Raw genomic sequence first — 27973 nt, 5'->3', positions numbered from 1 at the left:
AATGTTAACCATTCATTTTCTTAGGCAAAAAAGTAATATGAAAGATATCTGTGCTATTTCTCATTTTGTTATCTCAATAAGCATGATAGAGCCAGACATTGAAAAACAAAATGGTTGATAGACTCTGCCTGTGACTTTATGATTAGTTCCTTATTGTGGCCACACCCCTGCGGTTGAAACCTGGTGTGGCTTAAAATCCAAATCAACACGAGCGTCATTTCCCAGAGACATCGGTCTGGCACATACAAGGTAAATCTTCCATTAAATTAGTTTGTGCTTAAAGGTAGTTTGAAAGTAAGTGTAAATAATCTCTTCCAAAAAGTAATGATGTAAAATCCATCTGATTAACCTGTAAAAAGGAAAGAAAAGCATGCCAAGATTGTCTTGAAAAAAACCAAGCTTTATAAGAATACTGTGGTGTGTTGTAGGGGTGAGAGGGCACAAGCTAGCACATGATTCATTGTAAGATGGATGTTTGACAGTTCATTGATATAATGATATTGTGATATTTAGGAGTTCAAACAGAATCGTTCTGTTTGTAACTATTAACCCCACCCACATGGGTAAGTTGTAACGTTTGTACTTTCACTTTTGCGGCATTGAAACAGAAACTGTTCTGGAAACAAACATTAAGTGTTCAATTGTAGCGATATGTGGATGATGCTTCTGTAAAAACATGACTAATCAAGCTCAGATACTTTTTAACGTTTTATTATAATTACTGTACTTTGACTTAGTATACATTCTTAAAAAGAGATTTGTCTATACAGATTGAATCAAATTATGTTGCTTTGAATGATTTGCCAACATAAGGTGTGGAGTTACTTGCAGTTTTTATGGATTAAAAAGCTTGATGCACGCTGGGTATCACCATAGTACAAAACTCCTCCATGACTCCCAGCATGCATTGCAGTCTGTTTATTTAAATTATTTTGTTAATCGACATTATTGTTTAGGTTCATTTGATGAGTAGGAATATCTAAGTCTGTCAGTCGTACATATTCTGTTCCAGTTGTCTCAGTATGAATTACAGTACTCTTTCCAGCACAACAACTGCATTTGTAGAACAGTATTGGTATTTGTTGGCCTAGTCAGCCAAATGTAAAAAACAAACAACTTCAGCTGATCTGTCTCATCTGTGTCAGTGCACATGTTTTCTGAGTATGATGCCACTGCAATTGCTGAAAGAAATCCTGTTTGTTGAAAGTGGTTTGGATTATAGAGGTGTGTTTAGAGTTTTTGGAATTGTTAAACCAGTCAACAAAAGCTCTTTTACATTGAACTTGATTGTTCACTCAAAGCAATAAATTCTTCCTGTAGCTCAGTGGTCATGGGTTCGATCCCAGGGATTGCACTCAGGAGCAACTGGATAGTATCATGCAATGTAATTTGTTTTGGATAAAATGTAAATATAAATTACAATTAACTCATTTATCTGAGTCACCTGGTTGCCATCATCTTCTGAACTAAGAACTAGTATGACTAACTAGATTGTTGCAAATAAGCTCATACAGTGATTTTAAGAGCCAAATCATACTGCGTTGTGGAAAAAGTCCTAAACAACATAAATGGCAAGTCTGGGTCTTTTCTAATTTCACATTTATAAAACTAAACGATTTTTTTTTTTGCCATAGCACAACTTGTCAAGCCACTTTTTTAGTCTAGCCGTTGAGAGATTAATGGTTTCCAGTGCAGCCTAGATGTTGTGAATCAATGGGTTCGGGCACTTCACTTTGGGTTAACACAAAGGCTTTATTACAAAACAATGAACAAATAAAACACCCACAATGGGGGAAAACTAAACTAGGTCAGTGTACAACAACATAAAACTTTCCACAAGGGGGCAAAAACAAGAACAAGGAATCTAAATCAGCAAACAAAGACATCCAAGGGGCGGGGCGGGGCGGGGCAGGGCAAGGCAAGGTAATGCAGAGACAATGCATGAAAGCACAAAGACACAGGTACACATTCACATGTAAGAACATCCAACGCACGAGCACAGGACAATAGATATGAGGATATTATATTGTGAGACAGACAAAGGATAATTAACAAGGGGCAGGTGTGGGTAATGAAACACTCAGGGAAAGTTAATGAGGAATGTCCCAAGACCAAGAATAACATGACATGAAGGCAGACTCATTATAAATTTGGTACTTCTTTAAGTGCATTGTGATGATAGGCCATCCACTCACAAAAAAAAGTTTAAATGTATTTAAGGTAGGAATTAAAAAGAACATATCTTCATGGAACATGATCTTTACTTAATACCCTAAAGATTGAAAATCAGTTATATTGACCCATACAACGTGTTTCTGTGTTCTACTAAATATTTTCCCCTTCTACTTAAGATTTAAGGTTTTGTGATCAAGGGTCACATATGTTAGTTCTGTTATCTGTATCAGATATCAAATGAGCAGAAATCTGTGATAAATATAGCGATCTGAAAAATGAAACAAAACCATACATTTATATTCATCCATCAAAATTTCCACAGCGAAAAGCAGAAATGATTGTGATTATTTAATGCTGATAACCATGTACCAAGATTGTCATGTAACAAGACAAATGTTTGCACAGTAACATTTCAATAAACCATGCTGAAACCATTCTCTTATAGTATCATTTTCTTTAATTTTATCAGTCTGTTCATGTTGTGAACAGCACTTTTGTGAAATATTTTTGTGTTATATTTTAGCATTTTCACAATTCAATGTATTCATTTACGACTTTATTTTACTCATTATAGTCTGTGCTTACGAAGATATTTGACAAAAGGGCTTTAAGAGACAAAGTTTTGTTCATTCCAGCATGAAAGAAAACTTAATTCTGGTGCGCTGTCACTCACAGCAGATGCTTTCGGTACAACAGAGCCATGCCACACTGCTAGAAGCTGTCTATCTATAATGGACGCGTCAAAACAACTGTTTCAAATCGGGCTTAAATTGTTTAAAAGCCTTTGCATAGGCGCGTGGCCGTATGATGTATTGCGTTACATATTTTGAAAACGTTTATTTGAAAAATAACTGCAATTATTTTTGAGAGCACTATTAAAAGAGTCACATGATTTCTGGTGATTTAACATAGGGAGCATTGATAAACGTTTGTCTTTACGTTGCATTGTTTTTAGTTCCTACTTCCTACTTCCTACCATCCCTCACTTTTTGTTTTGACAGGGAACTCAAATATGGATCTAAAGTCTTGGATGAATGATCTGCTAATGTCTACAGAAACCATAAAGTTCATCACTTGGAATGTTAATGGACTTAAAGAACAAAGAGAGCAGAAATTGACAGAACTACGTAACAGTGATGTTGTTTTCTTACAAGAGACTCACATTGGGGAAGTAGATGATCATATCATAAACCGCATAGAAGATGAGTGGCATATTTTCTATACAAAATATACCCCATCCCAGAAAGGAACAGCTATACTCGTTAGGAAAACATTAGACTTTGAATTCATCAGTGTTGAAAAGGATAACTGTGGGGGTTATGTTGTGTTAAAATGTAAACTGAAAGGTCAGCTCTACACACTTGTAACTGTTTATAACCACCACAGTGACACAGAAACCCTTGAAAAACTTGCAAGATACCTGCAGTCGATGACAACAGGGTTGCTGGTAATTGGTGGGGATTTCAACACCGTTCTCAACCCCTTTATTGACAAGAACTGTAATACCAACAAAGTGACTCATAACCGAACTCATGGTAAACTTCTTTCCTGTGTGAAAAAGTTCATGAAATCTCTTCAGCTGGTCGACATCTGGAGAAGAAAAAACCCTGTAAAGCAGAATTACACATTTCACAGAGGCAACATTTCCTCAAGACTGGATTACTTCTTCACTCCAGAAGAATGTTTGTGGCGTGTCACAAATTGTGACGTCATAGATTTAGAAAGACCCGACCATCAGCCTTTGTTCTTGAAGATCAACAACGTCTCCACAGACACTTCACAGAAGAATTTGCAAATACAATCACTCACCCGACTCAGTCATAAACATTTAATGATAGAGATGACGGCTTCATCATTGGTTCAAGAAAGAGAACTCAGTGAGGTTGACATTGTCTCAGCTTTACATTCCCTTCAAGTGTCAGACACGCCAAGACCAGACGGAATACCAGTTTCCTTCTATAAAGAGAACATTCAAGTTATAATTCCATACATAAAGATGCTCTACAACATGATCCTCAGTGGTACATTTAACTGCTCAGAGAGACGTTTCAATGAATCTGTGAGAAGTCCACATGACAACAGTCAACAATTCTTTAACGTTGACTACATCATCATCGCAACTATTCTAGCAAGACGCCTAGAAGACTTCCTGGAGTCTCAGTCAGAGGGACGGATGCCGAAGGAGTCTGTTACTGTCCTGGTCACTCCTAAAACACTCCACACTCAGACAGTGCTGGATTATATTACGGAAGAGTTGGGGAGACAGAGAGAGTCAAATCCAAATTTGTTTCAAGACTTCCGTGCAGCAACAAGCCTTGCTGGAAATGTAGTGGACACGTCTGTGCCATGTCAGGGCTGTCCTTTGACTCCAGTACTCATAACATTAGCACTAAAATGCTACGCCTCACAGCTGTTTCAGGGTTTAGAAAATCCTGTGTTTTATATTTTCAAACTAAGTGTGATAGTTTGCTTTCTACCTGAGGACCAAGATAGGGTACATGCTATTGTACGAAATAGAAGTGATGAAGAATATGACATTGTGAAGTTGCACAGAGGAAATGTTGATAGACAGACGGATGGAGCAGAAAGTTATGAAAGTGATGACTTCATGAATGTATCTTCTTTGCCACCAGCTACATGCAAAATGTAATGAATCGTTCTGTTTGAAAAGTTTCACTAACGTTGCCGCATAAATGCAGTATTTGAAGGTTAATTTTGTCCTTTGGCTCATGTCAGCACAGAAAGGTCTTATGTAAACCACATTGCCATTGGAAGGCCTGTGTAATCAAATTCAAAGGCTTTTTTTATTTTCTGTACTGCACAATTTGATTTACTTAGGACAACTTGTATCAAACAGAACTGGGTTTAAATATCTAAATATTCTGTCTATGTTTTCCACTAGGTCAGCTATGTATGCTGTTGTTACCTTACAAGATACAGATGAAGTGATGGTAACACCATCAAAATGGTTAAACGCAGACAAGACACAATGCCACTGGCCCCCATTCAGATCAACAGAGAAGTTAATGGAAGCTATTGAAAACAGACATGAGCCTTCGACAGCAGAAAAAACATGGGATATGTTAAACATAATCTTCCATGCAGAAGATGGTAACAAAGTCTAGTTTTTTAATTGTACTCATGTTTCATGATTCACAATTATACAAATTTTTGCTGTCTTTCTGCAGACAATTTTAAGGAGGCTACAAAGAAACAAGATGAACTTGTAAAGTCAAAGAAAGAGAGGTAAATACTTAGTTTCATCAAGATCATTGTGAGGTTAAAAGGAAGTGTGAAACAACAGTATTGTATTCGCCCCATATGAGCCCTTCAAGTTTATTATATTTATTGCCTACGATTGCTTTAAATGATATAATTGTATGTATTTTATTTACAATACATATATATGTATATATAGGCCATCTACCTCTCTTGACAATACACTACTGACATCACAATCCACTCAAACGTTTGGTGAGATAAAATTTTTCTTTCTGAGAATCAGTTAAATTGCGTCTATTTTCTTTCTTCTCAAGTGTAAAAATGTTGTTGTTTGACAATAGTACAGATCTGCTGGCTTGTTTAAAAGTATAGGGTGACTTCATAACTTCATCAAAACTATTAAATAACAGTAGTTAATAACAATAATTAAAGGGTGATTCATTCCCCCTGAGACTCCCCCCTTCAGAGTGAATTAAAAACTAGTTAAACCATTGTGTTTAACCCATTTCACACTTGCCATGTTTTTTTCTGTTACATCAACACTCAACATCACAGTTACTAGTCAAGGTAAATATCTTTCATAACATTAATCATTTATGTTTGCCAGCTTGTGTTACAGCTTGTCATTTAGGAAACAATTTGTTATTATTTTATATACTACTACTTGTTATTATATGATACTCTATCCTATGGATAATTCTTCAACAGGTGTTAAAAGAAAACATGATGATGAGTCATCGCTGATCAAAGGCAAGTCAATTCTGAATTTAACACTTGCTATTCAAAAACGTAGAAATAGGCAGAACAGATTGAAAGTCTTTTATATTAGAAATCTAGTCACTAGCTGTTAGTTGGCACATCACATAGGCATACTGTACCTAGGATTTTATTTGACAATTTCCTCTTTAGAGTTCATGGAGGTAGGTGTGAGTAGTTGAACTTTAGACCCTTACTTAAAATACCAAATGTAACTACACCATCTTTATTGTACATGTCGCCCTTCATTTCAAACAATAAAATATTTATGTTTATGGATCTTAAAGTGGGCGTAACACACGCGGTTTCTGCCAATCTCATATTAATCTTGAGTACCTTTAGATTAGTCTTGCATACTTCATATCTTGGAAGAGTATTTCGTTTGATCAAATTTATAGAAAATTGATACATAGGGCGCATGCTGGGGGGGGAGGGGAAGGCTGAACTAAAGGATGTGTGCACCCATTGGCAACAAAACGCAGACATGTTTCACTCACTGCATGCTGTTCATGTCCGGCATCTTTTACCGCTGGGACGGCTCCCTATCAGTTTCAAACGATCTCCAGCGCTATATCCACGGTTCACAGTCATCACCCAAATGCAGTGAACAAAAAAACACCTGACCTTTGCGAACTTATGCTCTCTCTCTCCTGCACACAAGTGGGCGATCCGTTCCTTTAGTCCCAACAAGAATGGATTAAGTTACCAGACTGACTAATATTTAAAAAAATCATGTTGTGACAAAAATGAAAAAGACTAAGGCTAACTTAGATCAACAATTTACAACTGAAATTAAGTAAATTGGACAAGCAGCAAAATTTGTTTTTTTTTCATTAGGGGGTGGTTCATGGACAGGGATTAGATTAAACCAGGACTAGGCATTAGTTAAATTAGTACATTTAGATTAAATAGGTTTTAGACACATGCATTTTGAGACAAAAGGACAAGTAATATCAGAGAAAGCTATTTTCTGCAGCTCTTATATTTATTTTAGTATAGTACTTTCATCTTTTTAAGTATAAATCTTACCCTCATGGAACACAGATATGGTCCCATGGAAGACAGCAAAGCGGATCATGGAAAGAATTAAATTAAAAGTTCAGGCCACCCAGGGCACAGACAACACCACAACTACAATAAAAACCCACATTCTGTAAGTGTTAAAACATATTTATGATTCTTTTGCAATTTTGAGAGCAGTTTTCTAATTTATGCCGTCTGTCATGATTTACAGAGATGCCATTTCAAAGATGGATAAAGACAGAAAGAAGGCGACCATTGGGATTTTTGGCAGGACAGGTGAAGGAAAAAGCTCTTTATTAAACGCAGTACTGGGAGATGAGTCTTTACTGCCGTCTGGTGGTTTTGGTGCATGTACAGCTGTTATAATTCAGGTGGAGGCAAATCTGAATGACTCCAACTACATAGCAGAGATTGAATTCATTTCTAAAGAGGTTTGCTCATTTAAATACTGTATGTTTAGTCAGACATATGTACACAAAACGGACTGAAACAATGGATTAATGATGTGTGCTCTTGTAGGAATGGGAAAATGAGATTGCTTCACCGGATAATGGTGAGGATAACCAATTAACAGAAATTTTCAAAGAAAGGATCATTGCCTTGTATGGAGCTGATGCTGAGAATAAAACATTAGAGGAGCTGAAGAGAGATGACAAATATACTGATATTGACAATGTTCTGACCACTGGTAGGAAGAAAATATCAAGGAGTGATGTAAGTTAAATATTTCATATTTACAATTGAAAATATTATGAATGTAAATGCAGTAAAGAAAAGAAATGTGTACCCCCTACTGCAAAATCCTTCAATTTTCAAACGGGTTCACCTCTAAATATAGGTTGTCTGCATTAGACCGTTAATGAAGGGCGTCCTTAAATGTGAGGGCCCTTAGAATTATCCTAACTTTCACCCCCCTGACGGCGCCCCCCTAAGAACCCTTCATTAGGGGACACTGTACAAAAGGTCACTCCAAATAAAGATCACTTTGTTTTTTTATTGTTTCTTTGTTTTGATTCTTTAATCTGTTAACTGTTGGAGCCCTTTTTGGGCCTACACATGAAAACGCATGTTGGAACTAAAATGGCGGTAACACCAATTCTTTGGAATACAGACTTACGGTTGGTCTCGTTTGAAAAAGAAAAGTATATGATTATTGCAAAAAATAAAAAAATCACACACACATTAAAAAAATAAGGTATACTGTTAGGTTTATTCGTGAAAAATAAATGAAAAAGTTTATGCTTTTCTTTGATTTAAAATTCATTAAAAAATTACGGGTTGCAAAAGGATAATAAAAATCTTAGCATACTCTTTATTAAAAATAATTTATTACTCTCCCTACATAAATTATTTTAAAAAACACCAAAGAAATCTTTATTCTAGACTCTAAGACCTTTCCAATGATATATAGTTTGTCATGATTTGATTAGAAATTACATGCACAATATTGACACAAACTTAGGTGTCCCGTATACGGAACGGGTGACTTTAAACAGGCTACACGTACATATTAAGATTTTCACATAAAGAGCTTTATTCTTTGAAGGGTGTAGGTCTTAGTCGGAATCAGTTCGGAATTAAACGCAGGGAGATTCTGAGTTGCTTCTTATCAAATGCATACCACATTACAATATTATTAATATCAAATTTTATAAATTGAACTTCTAAATCTATTTCTTTTCCTTTTTTTAACAGCCCTCTGAGTTTGTCAGTTGTGTCAGTCATTACGTAGAACATAATGTATCAAATTCTGGTGGCTGTTTCTGGCCGCTTGTGAAGAGTGTGACGATCAAGATCCCAAACTGTCGTGATCTCATGGAGCACATCGTCCTTGTTGATATTCCTGGGACTGGAGACTGCGACAAGATCAGAGATGACCTCTGGAAAACTGTAAAAAGATACAATATATTTTTGAAAAACATTTTTAACAAAAAATGTAATCAGGTAAAGATAATGATCTTTACTCTGTTTATATATATATATTTTAGAAAATAAGAGAGTGCACTGCTGTGTGGATTGTAAGTGACATCAAGCGAGCGGTTACAGACAGAGACCCTTGGGGAATATTAGACCACTGCATTGAAGACTTGGGACCTGGAGGAGAATGCAAACACATAAACTTCATCTGTACTAAAACTGATGATATGAAAACAGCAGAATACCTCAGGTGAGAATAAGTCTTTTCATTAAGCTGCATCTTTGCACAGTAAACCAAAATTACTATAAATATTGACTTCTGTATTTACTCTCAATTTCTATTTAGATCTACAAAACTTACTGAGGCCCAGATTCCAGGATATGGTTTGGTAAATGAGAAAACTGTAGCTTGTGTTATATACTTTATTGACAGACTTTGCTTTCTCAAGAAGTAAACATATATGACTTTTTAAATATCAGCTGTCATTGACTGTTTAATAAATCACAATGCATTATTCTTTGTTTATGTTTCTCAATCATGCAAAAATGGTTCTTTAGCAATTCATTACGGTCAGCTGTTTTTCTACAATCTCTAATGTTTTGATTGCGGTTTAGGATCTAAAAACAAAGTGCACACTGCACAGAAATGACCTTGCAAAGAAATCAATTAAACAAAAATTGGGAATTTCTAAAAGTGAGGTATGTATATCATGACATCATGGTAATCTATGGTTCCTTGTTGTTGGAAACTGAACTAAACTAAACTAAACTAAACTAAACTAAACTAAACAAAACTAAACACCCTTACCATTTTTCTCTCTCAGCTCATATTGGCCTCTTATCTCTAGTTTCTTACCTATAGGTAATTTTTCCCAATGGTAGTTCCTGTTTGATTAACTTGATCAACCTTTCCCTTTGGATTTCATGTACAGTTATACTCTTTGTGTAAGATGATTTTATTAATATAAGAATTTGTATGTTTGTATCTAAAATGTATGTTTGTGCTGTCTTAAAATAACTTTCCTAGCATCTATATCTTAATTTAACTAAGGTTTTATCCTGGTTTAAACTAAGGCTTTTCTGCAAAACTAGGGCTATATTTTCTGAACTTTGTGATAAAGTTGAAAATGTTGTAAAGTTGTTTTAAGTAATAGGTTATGGAACAGTCTGTGTTTTTGCGGTTTGGTCTGTCATTTAAAGTTTGATTTTGACAGAAGAGTTTTTGAGTGTGTTGTCAGCGGTGTTTGTGATGTGTTTTTTATTTATTTGCAGGAATCAAAGGAACGATTCATCATTGATGTTTTCACAGTTAGCGCCACAGCATTTTTTGATGAGAATTCACACCTGAAGCCTTCTGAAACAGGTACCTATGATGCAGAGAAAGTGTGCTGTTTTATTATTCAGACATTTTATCATTATTTAAATAATGAAATACATTTTTTAAATGATCTTGTAGAGATCCCAAAACTAAAGTATATCATGATAAACCTAAACAAGAGCATCAACCAAAAACTCAACGGAGATTATATCAATGAAGCAAAAGGAGTTTTGTCCTTGATCCAAAGTGTCCAACTGGATAAAGATAAAAACATGGTATGAATCAGATTAAATAATAATTTGCGTGCAAATGTGTTTAGAAATAATTATTTACAATAATTCTGTAATTCACATTTTCTATTATTGTGTGTTTTAATAAGACAAAAGTCCTTGAAGATCTTCAGAAGAACATAGAGAAGGAACTGAAGCTGCTGGATGTTCATTTTAAAGCACTTCATGAGAATCTGAGCCGATGTCTCTCAAAGGGTGTAGAAGAATCAGTGAGATTGAGTGTTAAGACCACACAGCACATGTTATTATCTGTAAGTGGAGTTTGAATGTGAAAGTTGTGCATACAAAAGGTTTAAAATTTTGCCTTTCTGTCACTGGGATGGTACTCTTAGATTCTTTTTTGTACCTTGACAGGTATATAAAACAAACAGTAATATAATGTTGTACCTTTTCGGCTACATTATTCTACCCTTAGGAGTTTAATGTTGAGATGCAGCTTTTTTGCTTTCTAACTGCAGTTTTCTTTAAGGTTCGGCCAAAAAATAACAAAGGATTCCACAGAGTTTTTCGAGCCATGTGTGTGAGAGGAGGATCCTACTGGCCAAGAAACTGGAACGAGCCATTAGATTTGAACAAGTGTTTGTCCAAACACATGTATGACAACATAACTAAGGAGTTTGAATTGATGTTTCCGTAAGTTCCTCTCCTTCATATCATATGGAAGTGTCTCCCCTTAGTTAGTTAAGAAATGTTATCAATACAATTTAGCAATGTTGGCTCAACAATCTTTTTATTTATGCAAACGATTTATTTCTGGTTCTTGAATATTAATTGGCTGAAATGCAAAAAGTATCATCACAGAACCGATTCACCATTTGTATCACTCCGCACTAAACTGAGTTGGATTTATGAAACAAAGTGAAACCATTTCACATCCTGGTACAGTAGTGGCAGTAGGCCTATGCACCTGAACAAGTTGGTCGCGGACCGCCTTATAACCAGAGAGAGAAAGAGAGATAGAGAGAGAGAGAGAGAAAGAAATAGAGAGAGTAGAAGACAAGTGCAAACTGCTGATGAAGGGCAGGAGGTGAAAGTTCAGCAAACAGACAGCACTTCAGATGGGCATTGTTGAATGCCTCAAATATGTGCAAATGCTGACTGAGGTTCTTTCCTTATTTTGAAACGGATAGACTGAAGCTTATCGGCAAAAGACGTGGGGGTTTGCAATTGGTAACAGAGGTTTGTTTAACTTTTATGCTAGGCTGGAATTTGTGGCGTAAGGAAGTCGTTCCCCATTTCCTTTAAAAAACTGGAGGGTTTAAAAAAAACTCAGATTTTATGTTTGATTTATCTACTCACTTCTGCCATTGAACTGTTGTATAAATGCAATATCTCGTAGTGGTGTGATATGGCTCTATATCAGCATGGCTGTGATCGTCTGCTGTACTCAGCCTCGTGCCTCTGGACTAATCACAGCCATGCTGATATAGAGCTATATGACACTCATTCTCAAGCGAGTGCATTAATATACAGAAACTTATGGAAAGAACAAAACATGATAATTTATTGGTGTTCGTGAAGATCAAAGTAAAATGCTGTAGGAGTGATTCAACTGGATGACCTTTTCTGGTCACTATTAATCAGTGGTAATACATTATTTATCTCTGCAATGTTTTAATCAAATTCAACTTTTTTATTTTTCATGGCTCCAGTGTTGATGATACTGACAAAACAGTGAAATCAATGCAAGACAAGCTTGACAAGTTCAGCATCATCAAGTCCTTCTCCCCAACATCACCCCTGCTACATGCTATTCAAATCTTTATCAAAACACAGGTGAGTGATGTTGTCCAGTGTATTTGTTTTTTATCCACGGTCAGGGAATTTATTCTAAAGAAATTACACGGAGAGAACAAATAAGTTCTCAGCAGCCAGTACAACAAGAATATATTGAAAACAGTGATCAAATAAGATTTTCCCTTAAAGCACTGATAGCAAGCATTCAAAAGACTGAAGCAGAATGAAACACTGTAAGACCAGTTCTACAATGGCAATTGTGGGCTTTAGTATATGCTTTACGAATGGTGTGTCTGTGGGATGTGTATGATATAAGGGGACAAAGCTTGATTGAAAAAGCTGGAGAAAGTTTTGGGTACATTTGCATTGTTTTAACATTATTACACTGAACCCTCAAAATAGGAAACCAAACTGAAGGCATCACTCAGCAGATACATCGTAGAAAAGAAAAAGGAAATCTACTTTTCTGTCCAAACAACCATTCGGAGGCAAATGGCTCCTGGCTATGAAAGTAAACCACCATAAACATCCACATAAAAGTTGTTTGTCTAGAGTTAAATATTAAAATGAATTAAAATGAAATTAATTTAAGACCTAATCATGCAGTTAAAGTTTTTACCATAATTTTATTTTAATTGTCACTCCTCATGACTTTTTCCAATTCATATGTTTTTTTTATTACATGTAAGACAATTAAAGAAATGATGTCACTTTTATCCTTTAAGAACATGAATGAATATGAAATGTTGTAATATTTAGCAGCTGGAGAGATAATAGGAGATGGAGCCATGCAGAGGATGGAGAATGTAATGATAGAAACGATTGAACAGTTAAAACATCGAATGTTCAATGAGGGAAAAGTGAAAACACTCCAGGCATTCAACGAATTGAAGGTATTTTAAATTTTTGCCATGAATGTGAATAATAAATGTTACAGATGAGTGAGTTACATGAGATTTCAATTAATCAATGAAATGTTCTTGAAATATACTATATGTTGTGTATACTGCACCTTCTATCTTGTGCACACACAGCTGCATGTAATGACAACTCTTGAATCAGAGCTGAAGAGATCAATGGAGCGCATGCTTTCACAAACCAGCAAAATCACTCTGATGGGTATGAAACATTTAATTTCAAGAAAGTAGAATTAAATACATTTCAATAAATAATCTTTAGTACAGAGTAATTATTTTTCCAAATAAGCACAAATACTGAGGTGTGTATCAGCTGAAATCCATCATGTGTTTGTCTAGATGTCTCCAGAGAGATTCAAGAGATGGAGGAACTGTTCAAGCAATAGCTGGTTCTCCTTGAGAAAACCTCCGAATAGGTGAAATGACCAATACAAACTTGTTTTATAATCTCAGTCAAAGCAGCAAAACTCAAATATGCCGCACTCATTCCCATTCCACAGGTTTTCAAGTAACCGGGCACCTGTGTGTTAAAGGTAGATGACTGCAGTTTAGACTGAAGAGTTCATACAAAACCATGACTAGATTCAAAATCATTTAATATAAAAGCATCTGCCAAATAAATAAATGTAATGTATTTTAAATTAATTCACTGTATTTCATTTCACTGAATGTTTGAAACCATTTTTTTGTACTTTAGTTAAAAAAATTCAGACTGAGCATTGAGCATTAAGGTATAACTCAGATTATTTAATGGTCCAGTGAGTAACAGACTTTTCCTGTTTTAACATTTGCTGTCTTAATGCTGTTGTTGTTTTCACTGTTAGTTGCTTGTTGTGTTTAGACTTCTGTTTAGAATGAAGCTTAAGGATTGACATTTTTGTGCTCCTTGTTGTTGATGTCAATGTCACTGGGTTGCAGAAAGTCACCTTTGCCGTCGTGGTAAATTAAACATGAACTGTGCAGTTAATAACTACTGTAATACTGACAATGCTTTTGTATCATATATTTTGGTGCGACAATTAACCTTTAATTTTATTCACGCAATGCAATAAAAATAACATTTACTACTAAATGAAGACAATTTTCTTTATTCTGGTGGGTATTAAAATACCTGTCCAGGTGGGTCCGTTAGAAACGATTGGTCTAACAAATTCTGACTTTAAACACTTTTAAAAATAAGGCTATCTAGTCCTACAAATTAGTGTACATAATCCAGTCTTCAGATTCTCAGGACGACAACAGTCAGATTTCACGTCCGAAGTAAAAAAACCTGTTGTGGCTTTACACCATAACAAAGCACTTGAGGGCTTGGCAGCTGAACAGACATATTGCATAACCCTTTGCATTGGCATTATCCTGAAACATACAAGGTCATTTAAATGATTATATGTTAGATCTGTACTATGGGTATGAATTGACTTTCAGTAAATACCTATGAAATTGTTCCAGGTCTGTTGACCAAGTTTAAACAAAAGAAATGAAGGCCTATGCTACAGGCCATTTCCGCACACAGCCCCCTGCTCTTGATCTGACGTTTATAATGTCAGACTTTACTGTTAATGAAAACGTGTGCACTTTTGTTTGAATAAACAAAGCATTTCAAAAACAATATAGAAATACATTTAATGAAATGAAATAAATAAAATGTTCCTCGTCATGTTGCTAACAACTGATAACAAATATCATTTGATAGACCTACATATTCTTTCAAAAGTTACTGATGTAATGATCTGATTTAAACATTATGAGGAACAAGCAATATGTTTTTTCATAATATTTTTGTAAAACATGTGATACGATGTAGTTTACAGTATACACGCTACACCCTGTGCTACCTTGCACATAATCCAAATGAACTGTGAATTTCAATATCAGATGATGATATATTTTTGAATAAGCTAAATGTTCTTAAAAACCCTAAATGACACAAAGAAAACGGTGTGCAAGAGCCACCTATGGTACCATTAAATATTACCCGTTTAAATGTTGTATAGATTTCTAAATAAAATTTATTGCATTTTGATGTCTTTCCAGCATTTTGGCCACTTGAACTTGCAAATCAGCCAAAACATGGAATAACAAAAAAATCCACCTTGAGTGCCATCAAACATTTCAACTGATGGTCATTTGCATTAAGAATGAATGGAGGCTTGTGCTTCTGTTAACCTTCAATACAGCAGATTTTTTTCCAAAGTCTTCCTCAGATCTGTGTGTTGATACAGTCCTGTCTCAGAGCTCTACTGGCAGTTTTTACCTCATGTATTGGTTTTTACTTTGATTTACATTTTCAATAAGATTCAATTTTATTCATATAGCGCTTTTCACAATGTGCATTGTTACAAAGAAGCTTTACAGAAGAAAATAAGAAAAACAGTAAAACACAGAAAAGGTAAAACACAGCACAGTGCTTGGTGTTTATAGAAGCAAGATCATTCTAGTAATATCTAACAAAAGCAGTCTCCCGGTGAGCAAGCCAACACTGCCTTGTGGGGAGGAACCCAAACGCCAATGATAAATAAATGGATGAAAAGCAAACTCAGGAGAAACCAGTCTCAGTCTCCTTTGATGTGACACAGCTGCACTCTGTGACTTTGATCAAAGTTAAATGTTTATGAAGAATAGGGAGAGCTTATTAGTTGAGACTTAGGCGATTGTGTTGAAATGTAGGTCATACAATGGAGCCATGACACACAGCTAGAAGCTGCTATAGACCGTTTAATAGGATGTACGCACGCCTGACCCCCAATTAACTTCTGGTTTGTGTTCGTCTACTGTAAAATAATATAACTGTGTATGCATTCCACGTAATACTAAAATAGTTAACTCTTAGTTTTTAAATACATAGACAAGGCAAGGCAAGTTTATTTATAGCACATTTCATACACAAGGGCAATTCAAAGTGCTTTACATAAAATGATTGACAGAAAGAAATAAGACGTATTTTTAAAATGCAAATGATTTAAGGTCACAAATACTTTAGATTTTAAGAAACAATAAAACAGCAATAAAATTGATTAAACATGTGAGTGTATGTATAAAAATAATAAGTTTGGTTTATATTCAATGAGCATATCTGAGATGTATTTGGGTCCTAGACCATTAAGTGATTTATAGACAATTAATAATACTTTGAAGTTGATTCTAAAAGTAACTGGTAACCAGTGTAAGGACCTGAGGATTGGAGTGACATGCTCAGATTTTTTGGTTCTGGCCAGAATCCTGACAGCAGCGTTCTGTATGAGCTGCAGCTGTCTGATGGTCTTTTTGGGAAGACCTGTAAGCAGTCCATTACAGTAATCTATTAGATTAGTTATAATTTCTCTAAATCTATGTTTGGGACGAAAACATCTGATTCTGGCTATGTTTCTGAGATGGTAGTAGGCTGATTTGCTTATTGCTTTGTACTACAGTATAAATATATTCCTAACCCATTTATTACATGAAGGTAAAATATTGTTTCCTTATACCTAGGACACTATAACTTCCAAAACTTACACCATAAATTCAGTTTACTTCTGCAGTTCTCTGTGCGTCGTAATCTTTCACATTTGGCAGATGCTTTTATCCAAATGTACTTAAAAAGTAGGAGAGCATGTAAACATTTTGTCAACACTCTAGTCAGTACTGTTAGTACACCAGGTCATGTTGATGGGAGTGTAACCTGCCCACTAGGAGCAGACTAATAAATGGCCACAAACTGTAGTGAAGACTTTCTTGACCTTACAAGTAGTTTTATTACAATCACAACTTATCAAATTTCACATAGAATTAAAAGTGTTAGAAAGGCATACGACCATAAACCTCATATATAAATGAACAGTCATACACTTGTGACAAACCACTGGTCTCCCGCCGGGCACAACTGTAAGTGGTAAGAGCTGAAAGAGCTCTGTATCAAAAATAAATAGTGTAATACACCACCAAAATAAATTCAAAAATAGTAGCAATAGTCGTGCTAGACCTGTAAAACAAATACTACAAAACTGAATACCTTAATTCAACAAATACATTAATTCAACAAGTCCTACATTTATATTAAATACCTTTAACTACCTGAACTCACACACACTTGTTTGCAAACTCAAATAAGCAGAGAGTCATCATACAGACAGACACCGTGGAGCGCAGGTTACGCTACTAGATATAGCCCGTACAGAAACTATCAAACACACCACCGCGTCTTTATAGTGCGGACCGACGTAACCATTAATGCTACCGCTCAGCCTTATGGGAAATGTAATATCGCACTTGTATCACCCCTGTTAGAGGAGGATTAAAGCTGAAGTAAGCAAGGGAGAGAATTAAAAACCTGAGAGCAAAAAACATTCGAGTTAACAACATGAAAATGAATATGTTAATTCCTGTACCAGTTCCATCCTTGTGGCCACAACCTGCAGTTATAACCTCGGCTGCATTCAGCACCGGTAAAACGCAGCAAAACATTTTTTAAATGGAAACGATGGTGCGGTTGAACACGCTGTTGAACTATGGCAGCTGAGAATTTTTGAAGAAATACGTGTGGTACACTGCAAAATACATCTCTTCTAATATCTTAAATTGTTGTATATGCCGAGCTGCAGCAGACACAATTAAACGACTTTACTTGGACCCATTGTGCGAGCTGTCTCTTTTACACAGTGTGGGTTATACACATGTTACTGCTGATTGGGCTGACACTCTTGACACGCACACCAAACAAGAGAAAGCATAACACTATCCCTGTTGGACAATGGACACCTGTGCAAACTGGATCCAGAAACATTGTTGTTGCGCACCGGTTTGAGCTTGAACATTCCCTTGGTGTGACCTGAAATCTCAGTCAACAGCATCGTCGTTTCCCAGAGACATCGCCCTGAAAAGGTAACTGCTCCATTAAATTAGTTTTGTAAAGTTAGTTTAAAAGTAAGTGTAAATAATGTGTTCTGAAAAGAAATGATGTAAAATCCGACTGGTAAACCTAGAAAAAGAATGAAAAAGCATGTAAACAGATTGCCTTGTAAAAAAAGTGTAATAAAAAATACAGTGGTGTGTTGTAGTGGTGAGAGGGGCACACACTGGCACAGGATTCATTGTAACATGGATGTTTTACATAGCTCATAGATAGAATAAAAAAAAATGTTTGTGAGCTGAAACAGGATCTTTCTGTTTGTCACAACTGACCCCACCCACATAGTAAATGTTCTTCACGGTTCTAGTAACAAGAAACGATTCTAGTAACAAACGTTAAGTGTTCCCTTGAAGCAGTTGTGTATGTTGCTTCTGTAAAAATATGATTATTAAAGCTGAGATATATATATATATATTTTTATTATAATTACTGTACTTTGACTTAGTCTATATTCAACAAAATTGATTTGCATGATCGATGAAATGTTGCTTTGAATGATTTGTCGAAATAAATTGTTGAGTTAGTTGCACGTTTATGGATTAAAAAACTTCATGCATGCTGGGTACCACCATACTACAAAACTCCTCCACGACTCCCAGCATGCATTGCAGTCTGTTTACTTAAATTATTTTGTGAGCATTATGAATTACAGTACTCTTTCCAGCACAACAACTGCAGTTGTATATGTAGAACAGTATTGGTTTCTATTAGCTAAGTCAGACAAATCCTGACTTGAAGAAAAAATATATCACTTAATAGAGATTTCCTTCAAATTTACCAAAGAATTTTTTCAAATTAATTAAAACTATTCATATAATTAATCCTAATAACAAACATGTAGTTAATTAATAGTTATTAGAGTAATGAAGTAATGGATAGTTTTTTTTAAATGAGTCTTAGTTATAGTTCTGAAGGGGACATACAGCATTTAGTTGTTATTAATGACTATTAAATAAGTAGACTACTGAGTCGGGCCGAGTACCAAAACAACCCTGTAGCCAATCAGCAGTAAGGTACACATTGCACAGGACAGACATTTGAAAGCGAAAGGGTAGGGGTGTGTTTGTTTTGGTGATATGAACATCAACAATGGATCAACGGGTAAGAGAAATCGGACACCCTGCCTTTAATCTTTCTTCCTTATTAGTTATCAGTAATTTCTACAGTGTTACTGCAGCACTAACCACTTGTTCTGCATTAGTTTCTGCATAACTGCATGTTAACTGTGAAACAGTATTATAAAGTGTTACAGGATTTCCTTGGTGCGGAAAACCTTGTAAGACATGTAGAGGACACGTCTGTGCCATGTCAGGCTGAATGTCTACATGCAGAATGTAGCACTAGTTTGAGAGCTTTTACTAATGTTGCACATTCTTTTTGTTCTTTTGTCTAACATCAGCACAGGTGACTCTTGTAGAAATCCAATAATCATAATTTTCTGCAATGATTGAGTCACATGATTTTTTGTTTCCTTACAGTATAAACTTATGCTGTCCGTATTTTCCAGCAGTTTAGCCATGTATGCTGTCATAACCTTTCAAGATACAGATGAAGTGATGGTGGCAGCATCAAATTGGTTGAACACAGACAAGACACAATGTCATTGGCCTCCCTTCAGATCAGAAGAAAGATCAGTGCAAGCTGTTAAAGACAGAACTGAGCCTTCAACAGCAGGAAAACCATGGGAGATGTTAAATATAATCATTCATGCTGAATATGGTAACACTATCTGTTTTAATATCATACACAGAACTATTTTATGTTTCATAATTCCTAATACAACAAAATGTATATCTCTCTGTAGACACGTATGCGGCTGCTAAAAAGAAACAAGAGGAACAGAAAGCTCAGAAAGATGCGTAAGAGTTTACCATAATTCACAAGGGCAGAGTTTTGTTGAAAATCAAACATAAAATAAATCTACAACAAATGAAGACGGTGTACACCTTTATAAATATAGTATAGAAAATAATTTGTTCAATGTATGGATCTAGACCTCATACAGTATCGGTATTTAGTGATATAATTCCTTATAATTTTCAAAGCATAGCATTGCTTTCCATAATATTTAAAGAACTATATTATGTTAATTTATTTATTTAAATTCCTCCTTGTTTTGTTGTTGATACAAAAAGTCTGTTAAAAAAAACCAAAGCAACCTTTTGTTTATATCATAGCCATGCTGCTTGCTAGTTGATGGCCGATGGTATTATGATGAAGGGCATTGATTGGACAAAAAATCTTTGTCGTTCACGTGGTCCATGGTTTTTCAGTCATATCCTTTTCTTATAATTAAAAGTTCATTAATGCTAATGAGTCAGAATTAAATGTTCTTTCTGTGTTGTATACAGTATGTATGCAGTCGTTACCCTGCAAGAATCAAATGAGCTGACTGTGATACCAACAAACTGGTTGAATGAACAAAAGACACAATGCCACTGGCCTTTACTTAAGTCACCTAAGATGTGCACAGTAGCTGTAAAGAAAAGAATTCAACCTGCAAGAGGAGAAATAGTATGGGAGATGCTACAAATAGATTTTCATGAAGAACATGGTACATATTTTATTTCACTCTTTTATACAATATTTACCAATCCATGATCTAAAATTGTTCAACAGTTTAGATTTTCCACAAAATACTCAAATTATGTACATTATTTGCATATCTTGATATAGCAACTTATGATCAGGCTATTGAAAGAGAAGCACTTATAGAGGAGAGTAAACGGTAGGACATTTATTAAGTACATTATATTATTGCATTAAATGGCTTAAAATGAAATCATTCAATACAATTTATACAGCATCTTTTTTTGTGTGTAAAAATATATCTTTATTCATCTTGTGAATTTTTTGAAATTTTAGTGAATTAATATGTACAGATGAGGGATGATATTATTGTTGATTTTTTAGACCCTCTACATCTTTTGGATCTCTTGAAAATCAAAACCCTCCACTGCTGCCATCACTGCCCATCTTATCAGTAATGTCAACTGATGGTAACATTTTTCTTATATTCAGTTAAATAGACCCAAGACTCTGTAAACCATGTCATGAATGTTTACCAGAGTACAGATTTTATGGTTTGTTTGTTATTGGGACTTAACTAAGATTGCCAATAACGAAACTAAACAAAATCATATAGAGCATTCTTTAATCCTCACATTCTTTAATGTGAAATTTGGTGTTTCTTTTAGGCGCTTCCACTCCCACAAGTGATGGTATGAAATGTTCTTTCATAAAAATATATATATATATATATGTGTCAATGTGATGGCTTTACAGTTTGTAATTCAGGAAATGTCCGATTATTATGAATTATCTGACAGGTAAAAGAAAACGAGAAGAGTCACCAGATATCAAAGTGCAGTCACGTCTGGCTACAGGTAAGTCAATTGACCCTACACTTCTCCATAAATGTTTACCTTTTTGGGTGTACTATCATGTTGAAAATACTCTTACCTTTTTCATTTCATAGCTGTAGCCAGGGCGTATCTAGGATATAAAACCATCAGGGGCTGAGCCTAAAACATTAGGGGCTAATTTAGGGAATTTGGATTAGGTTATTTTTTTCAAGGAAAATATGCTTTGTGTTAACTTTTTTATGCAATATAGTTTATTAGAAAGCACAAAATAATCACATACATTTAAATGTATTCTTCTCAAGGAAAATATGCGTTGCATGAACACATTTATGCAATATAATATCAAACACAAAATAATTATATCTAACTTTATACATCCGACCAATTGATATCTATGTCTAGCTACTCTACTGCACTTCATTCTCTTATGGACATTTTAAATTCTTTTTTATTCTTTATTCATGTTTTTTTTCTTTTTTTTGATGGTGGAATCATCACTTGACTTGAGCAAAAACAGCAAATGTTAATGTTTGTAATGCGTTAGTGCTTTCACGTTTCACGGTAAATGGTCATAAGTGCGGAACATCGTTTTGTAGGATAATGGACGTAACAAACAGAGAAAGAACAACCGAGGAAACAGTCGAGCATTCATTACCATTCAAGCAATAAGCCTGAAAGACAAGATTCGCGCGCTGACGAGAAGCATTTGCTCAAGTATGATGTTTTTTTTTAAAGAAATATAACACAGTATTGCATCCCTACGCTGTCATAACTTTATTATGTATTTTCTTTTCATGTATCACAGATACGGACATAAGAAAGAAAGCAGAGCATATCATTGGGAGAGTTAATGAAAAAGTTCAGGCCGTAAAGAGTATAGATCGCACAATTATTGCTTTAAAAACATACATTGTGTGAGTGTAAAAAAAGCATTTACTGTATATTTCATATCGCTTTTTTATTATCTTTAAATATTTAAATAAATCCACTCTGTGCACAGACATGCTATTTCAAAGATTGAAAAGATGGATAAAGACAGAAGGAAGGCAACCATTGCGGTTTTAGGAAGGACAGGAGAAGGAAAAGCTCTTTATTAAACGCAGTACTGGGAGAAAAGTCTTTACTGCCAACTGGTGGTTATGGTGCATGTACAGCTGTTATAACACAAGTGGAGGCAAATCTGAATGACTCCAACTACATAGCAGAGATTGATCTCATTTCTAAAGAGGTTTCCTTATTAATCATATACAATATTTTTATGATACACAGACTGAAATAATGGATGTATGCTATGTACTTTATTGTATATTGTGTACTTTTGCAGGAATGGGAAAATGAAATAGCATCAAATGAAAATGAGGATGGGGGAAACGAAATGACAGAAACTATAAAAGTAAGGATCATTGCCGTGTTTGGAGCTGATGCAGAAGAGAAAACATTAGAGGAGCTGAAGAAAGATGACAGATATGCTCAAATTAATAATGTTCTGTCTACTAAGAAGAAAACAATTTCAAACCCGAATGTAAGATACAAATGTAGTAGAAGGTTTTTTGTAACACATCATTTAAATAACATTTCTTTGGTATAATTATTGTTCATATCATTATATGTTTTGAACGTATGTTTCTGAAAGAAAGCAAATTGAATCTACTGACTTTTTCATCAGATGTCTGATTTTACTAATGATATTAACCAGTACATCAAAAATTGTTTGGCAAAACCTGGTGGCAGGTACTGGCCACTTGTGAATTGTGTGACAATCAAGGTCCCAAACTGTCGTGATCTCCTGGAACACATTGTCCTTGTTGATATTCCTGGGACTGGAGACTGTGACAAGATCCGAGATGACCTCTGGAAAACTGTAAACACTTTTTTAAGTTTATAAATTTGTGTGTAAGTTATACAATCTGTTTTGAGACATTGGGTAGCTTATGGCTTGATATTCCTTCCTTAGAAACTAAAAGACTGCTCATCTGTGTGGATTGTAAGCAATATTGGACGAGCAGTTTCAGAGAGAGACCCGTGGGAACTATTAGAGCACTGCATTCAAGATTTGCAAGGAGGCGGAGAGTGCAAACACATAAACTTCATCTGTACCAAGACTGATGACATTAATCCAGAGGAACATCTAGAGTTAGACAACTTTTGCAACATATGTATCCTTACAAACAAAAAATATATATTTATGATATAAATGCATATTTTTATAATTCTTTTTTTAGACAAAAATGTGTTACCAATGAAGAAGTAAAGAAATCAACGGTATGCTTCATTTTGTGTTATTTTATATAATTTCTTTATTATTCAGGATTTTATTAAGGTTAATTTAAATGTTTACTGCATTAACTAGAGTTACTAGACTACAGAACTACAGATTCAAAAAGACATTGTACTTTTGTTTCAAACATCAACTTGATTAAATATTACGTCAAATACCTTCTCTATATCACATAGATCATTATTGTAATTGCTCTATTCTTTATGTTCATTATTTTTCAGAGACAAAAGTGCATACTTGTTAGAAATTCCAATGCAAAAAAAGAACTGAGAAGAAAATTACAGAAATCTCAAAACCAGGTATGTATGTATAACATTATAGTGTGCCATTCAGGTGTCCTCAGAGTGTTAAAACAGACTTTGGTGACTCCATTTTCACCTGTGTGTTGTGAACATTCAAATGGGTACTGAAAAAATGGGCAAAATATCATATATGTATATCCTTTGTGTGCAAATTAAAAAAAATTCTAACAAAATCTGAAAAAAAAGTGTTTGAAACGATTCTTTATAATCTTGTTGTAGGAACTTAAATTTTTTTAGAAAGAGAACATTTAGTTTTCAGGGAATATTTAACCAGTGAAATGGCGAATAATGGCTAATTACAAACAAGGACAGCTAGGGTCAATTATGTTAGCTAACATCACAGTTGACTTGCCCTTCCAATGACGACAAAGCAAGGTAAAATCGGCATAGTCCAAAGTTGAATAAACATCATAAAATTCACGTACATTTTTTCCACTCAGGCTTTTGTCACAGAATGTGAGTATATAAACCAAACGCACGAAAGTTTGATCAAATAGGGTTTTATAATTCCACACGATATCAGGAGCATGGAATACAAGATAAACCTAGGAACAAACAAGGCCAAAATAAAGCTTTGCTCCTGCAAAGGTGCTTTGGAATAATGCACATTGCGAAAAGCGCTATATAAATAAAATTTAATTTAATTTAATAAAATACATGGGGTGAAATAATTAGGTAGATTTCTTTTTTTAATTTATCATGTGACTTGCTTAAATAATTTAGGTAGTTTTGCTTGATTTATTTGTGGAATATTAGGTAAAAATATGCTTCAAAGTACTTAATAATATTTTGTGTAATACTGTTACCTTAATTTTTTTAAGTAAATATCTGTGTCATTTTTTACAGTGTAGCTTTTGTTGAAACCAGTAACTTTGTATTAGCACCTATTGTATTATTGTGTATGACATATCGCTTATGGCTCCCTAAACTCTTTGCTTTGGATAAAAGCACCTGCTAAATGACTAAATGTAAATGTAGGTGTGAACAAATCAGTGACCAATCGTTACAAACTAGTGCAGGGAACCGAAACACAGAAAATACATTAAATCTGACTAAAATTGTGACACTTTTAAAGAGTCTCCGGTGTAGGATGATGAAAAGTTGATGAGGTAGTTGATGATATTAGGATCCTACAATTCTGGAAATCTTTAATGATATGCTTAAAAAGCAACACGGGGGCATTATAGTAATCTGTTTTGTTTAGTCTATTAAGTTTTGCTATGAACAGGTTTGTATCTTTTGAATTAAAGTTCGTAGTGAACTCTGTTGCCTTAAAACTCATGCTGGTGCCATTTATTTCATATTCGGTCCCGGCTGTCTTTGCCTGCCAGGATGGTGGTGTAAACAGAAAACGTCACATGACTGCCGGAGGTCTATAGTTGTTAACTATTATTATTGTTATCTTACAGGATTCAAAAAAGAGATTCATCACTGATGTTTTTACTGTAAGTTCTAAGGAATTCTTTGAAAAAACTCCAGTTCTGGAAGCTACAGAAACAGGTATCATGTTTAGGAAACATAAACGTTTTTAAAAAACTCAGAAATCATTTTAATGATGAAATTACTTTTGAACATTTACAATTTTAAATGATTTTTAGAGATCCCAAAGCTGCAGAATGTTCTGAGGAGCATTAACAAAAACATAAACCAAAAACTGACCAGTGCTTATGTCGATGAAGCAAAAGGAGTATTGTATGTTATCCAACAGGATACACAAGTAAGAGTTGCACATCTCATATCCAAATGTTTTTCTAGAAAGCTACCAGTATGATTTTTCTGTAATAACATGTATTGCATTGTTGTGTTTTAATCAGACAAAATCCAGAGCTCTTGAAGATCTGAAGCAGGACTTAGAGGAGGCACTGGTTGTGGCACTGGACAAGTTGAATTGTCGTTTTGTCTCACTTTATGCGGTTTTGGAGGAATGCCTCTCAAAGGGTGTAGAAGAATCTGTGAGATTATGTGTTCAAACCACACATGACATGTTATCATCTGTAAGTGGGATTCGGTTGTTGTGGAGGGTTTGTATTCAATGTTTTATGATTTCTAACTGCTGTCATGTTTTTTCAGCTTCGACCAAAACCTGACAAAGAACTCCATAATCGAGCTCAGAGCTATAGAGCTATGTGTATGAAAAGAGGATACCACTGGCCAAAAAACTCAGAAAAACCAATGAATTTAAACAATTATTTGACCAAACACATGTATGACAACATTGATGAGCAGTTTAATTTGATTTTTCTGTGAGTTCTTTTGTTTTAATCCATTTCCTTTCTCTCTTCATTATTTGAGCGTTATTGACACGCTGCTAAAGATTAAAAGCTCTTAAAAGTTCTTGCATGTGGGCCCACACTTGACTTGCTATGCCAGTGGTTTCAGGCATGTATGTATGTTGTTTTCAGTGTTGAGGACAGTGACAAGAAAGACAAACAGAAGACAGAGAAATCAATGCAAGACATGCTTGATACATTCAGCATCCTCAAGGATGTCTCCCACATACCAGCATGGCAACAACACATCATTAAAACAAAGGTGAGGTTCAGATGTCCAATGTGTCTGTATTTTTCTTTAAAACTGCAATCCTTAACTTTGTTTGTCTATTTCTCCCCTTTTGTGTGTAGTGCAATATATATTTTTTTTTCAAGTTTCACGTTTGCACCATGTGTACACTTTCTTATGCACTAAGCTCCTGTCGCCAAGTCATATTCTGTGTTTGTGTAAACATACTTGGTACTAAAGCTCCTCCTGATTCTGATAAAAAGAAACAAATCTTAGTTACTGAGCAAGGAATCAACAAACTACATCAAAAGTTAAGAGTTTCATCAGTTTTGTTGATCTTACTGTATCTTCTTGATTTAATTTTCAACGTTATTGTAACAATTTAGATAATTTACTTTAAACCTGAATAGGAGTCACAGGAAAACAGGGTTATTATGGGTTGGGTATCATTTGAATTAAAACGATTCTGATTCCTCTTATCCTCTTATCACCCTAGTAAATAATAAATAAACTAGTGGAATAAATTACCAAGATAAATAGCAAGAGAATAATTGACAGATAAAGATAAAAGATGATGTGAAGAAAAGAAGGTAGAGGAAGTTTTGATAAAAAGCATAATTTATATCTAATTAAATTTAGGTAAAATGTGTAACTCATGTAATAATGGTTGCTAAGTTGTTAGTCATGTTTATTTAATTACTTTTCAACTTGCATATTTTTTACCTGATTAATAAATAGTTACCCTAAGGTGTTTTTAAAACACATTATGTATTATGCCAACATCTTATTTTAACTGCATGCTTTAAAATATTATATGAACATGATATTCTTTTATTGTCTGTCTAATTTTACTATCTGAATAGGAAAATACATTGAAGGCATCACTTAGCAGACACATTATTGAGACAAAGAAGGAAATTTACTCATCAATCCAAAAAAACATTCAGAGTAAAATGACTCCTGGCTACACAGGTAAGAAACCAATATAAACACTTGTGGTTGTTCACCACAAATTTCTCTTCACTATATTCATATATGTGTAGTCCACTTATGATAATTTTTTAAATTTCTGTGAACCTTAAAGATACAATGTCCCTCTTATACTGGTGTTTTATTTGATTGTGAATTCATGTTAAATGTATACGCTCATTACAGAAGCTGCAAAGGAAAAAGGAACAAACTCCATTGAGAGAATGAAGAAAAAAGTAACAGAAACAATTGAGGAGTTAAAGCCTATAATGTTCAGTGAGGCAAAAGTGGAAGTGATGGCAATGTTAAAAAATTGA

At 34.7% G+C, this 27973-nt stretch overlaps 2 protein-coding genes across 6 annotated transcripts; both read left to right on the top strand.

Moving 5' to 3' along the window:
• Positions 1-196: 196 nt before the first annotated feature.
• LOC130415293 (nuclear GTPase SLIP-GC-like) lies at positions 197-19794 on the top strand. Of its 5 annotated transcripts, none has more exons than XM_056740881.1 (24): positions 216-249; positions 3177-4821; positions 5078-5286; positions 5364-5421; positions 5594-5649; positions 5953-5964; positions 6106-6147; positions 7198-7306; positions 7388-7607; positions 7696-7890; positions 8872-9066; positions 9165-9343; positions 9440-9482; positions 9709-9792; positions 10366-10456; positions 10550-10686; positions 10791-10952; positions 11171-11334; positions 12354-12477; positions 12841-12949; positions 13198-13331; positions 13473-13557; positions 13695-13771; positions 19751-19794. In XM_056740881.1, exons 2-23 carry the CDS (start codon positions 3188-3190, stop codon positions 13739-13741), a joined length of 4089 nt encoding a protein of 1362 aa, XP_056596859.1. In that variant the 5' UTR covers positions 216-249; positions 3177-3187; the 3' UTR covers positions 13742-13771; positions 19751-19794. The 5 variants fall into 5 exon arrangements, with proteins under 5 accessions (XP_056596861.1, XP_056596859.1, XP_056596858.1 ...); XM_056740880.1 differs by lacking the exon at positions 19751-19794 and adding an exon at positions 13856-14427; XM_056740879.1 differs by lacking the exon at positions 19751-19794 and having other exon boundaries at positions 13695-14427.
• On the top strand, positions 18054-27973 carry LOC130415193 (nuclear GTPase SLIP-GC-like). The gene is given in 23 exon segments (XM_056740738.1): positions 18054-18215; positions 19754-19962; positions 20048-20102; positions 20595-20797; positions 20920-20971; positions 21157-21242; positions 21441-21464; positions 21573-21629; positions 22414-22522; positions 22609-22691; positions 22694-22836; positions 22933-23130; positions 23275-23469; positions 23563-23741; positions 23831-23870; positions 24108-24185; positions 25598-25688; positions 25787-25905; positions 26003-26182; positions 26259-26431; positions 26591-26720; positions 27551-27659; positions 27843-27973. Coding segments are annotated over 22 exon segments (2637 nt in total). The 5' UTR covers positions 18054-18215; positions 19754-19760.

Source organism: Triplophysa dalaica, chromosome 25 (assembly GCF_015846415.1).
Source record: "Triplophysa dalaica isolate WHDGS20190420 chromosome 25, ASM1584641v1, whole genome shotgun sequence".
Classification (NCBI taxonomy): Eukaryota; Metazoa; Chordata; class Actinopteri; order Cypriniformes; family Nemacheilidae; genus Triplophysa; species Triplophysa dalaica.
Note: the sequence above shows the minus strand (reverse complement) of the source record. Positions and strands in the feature narration are given on the sequence as shown.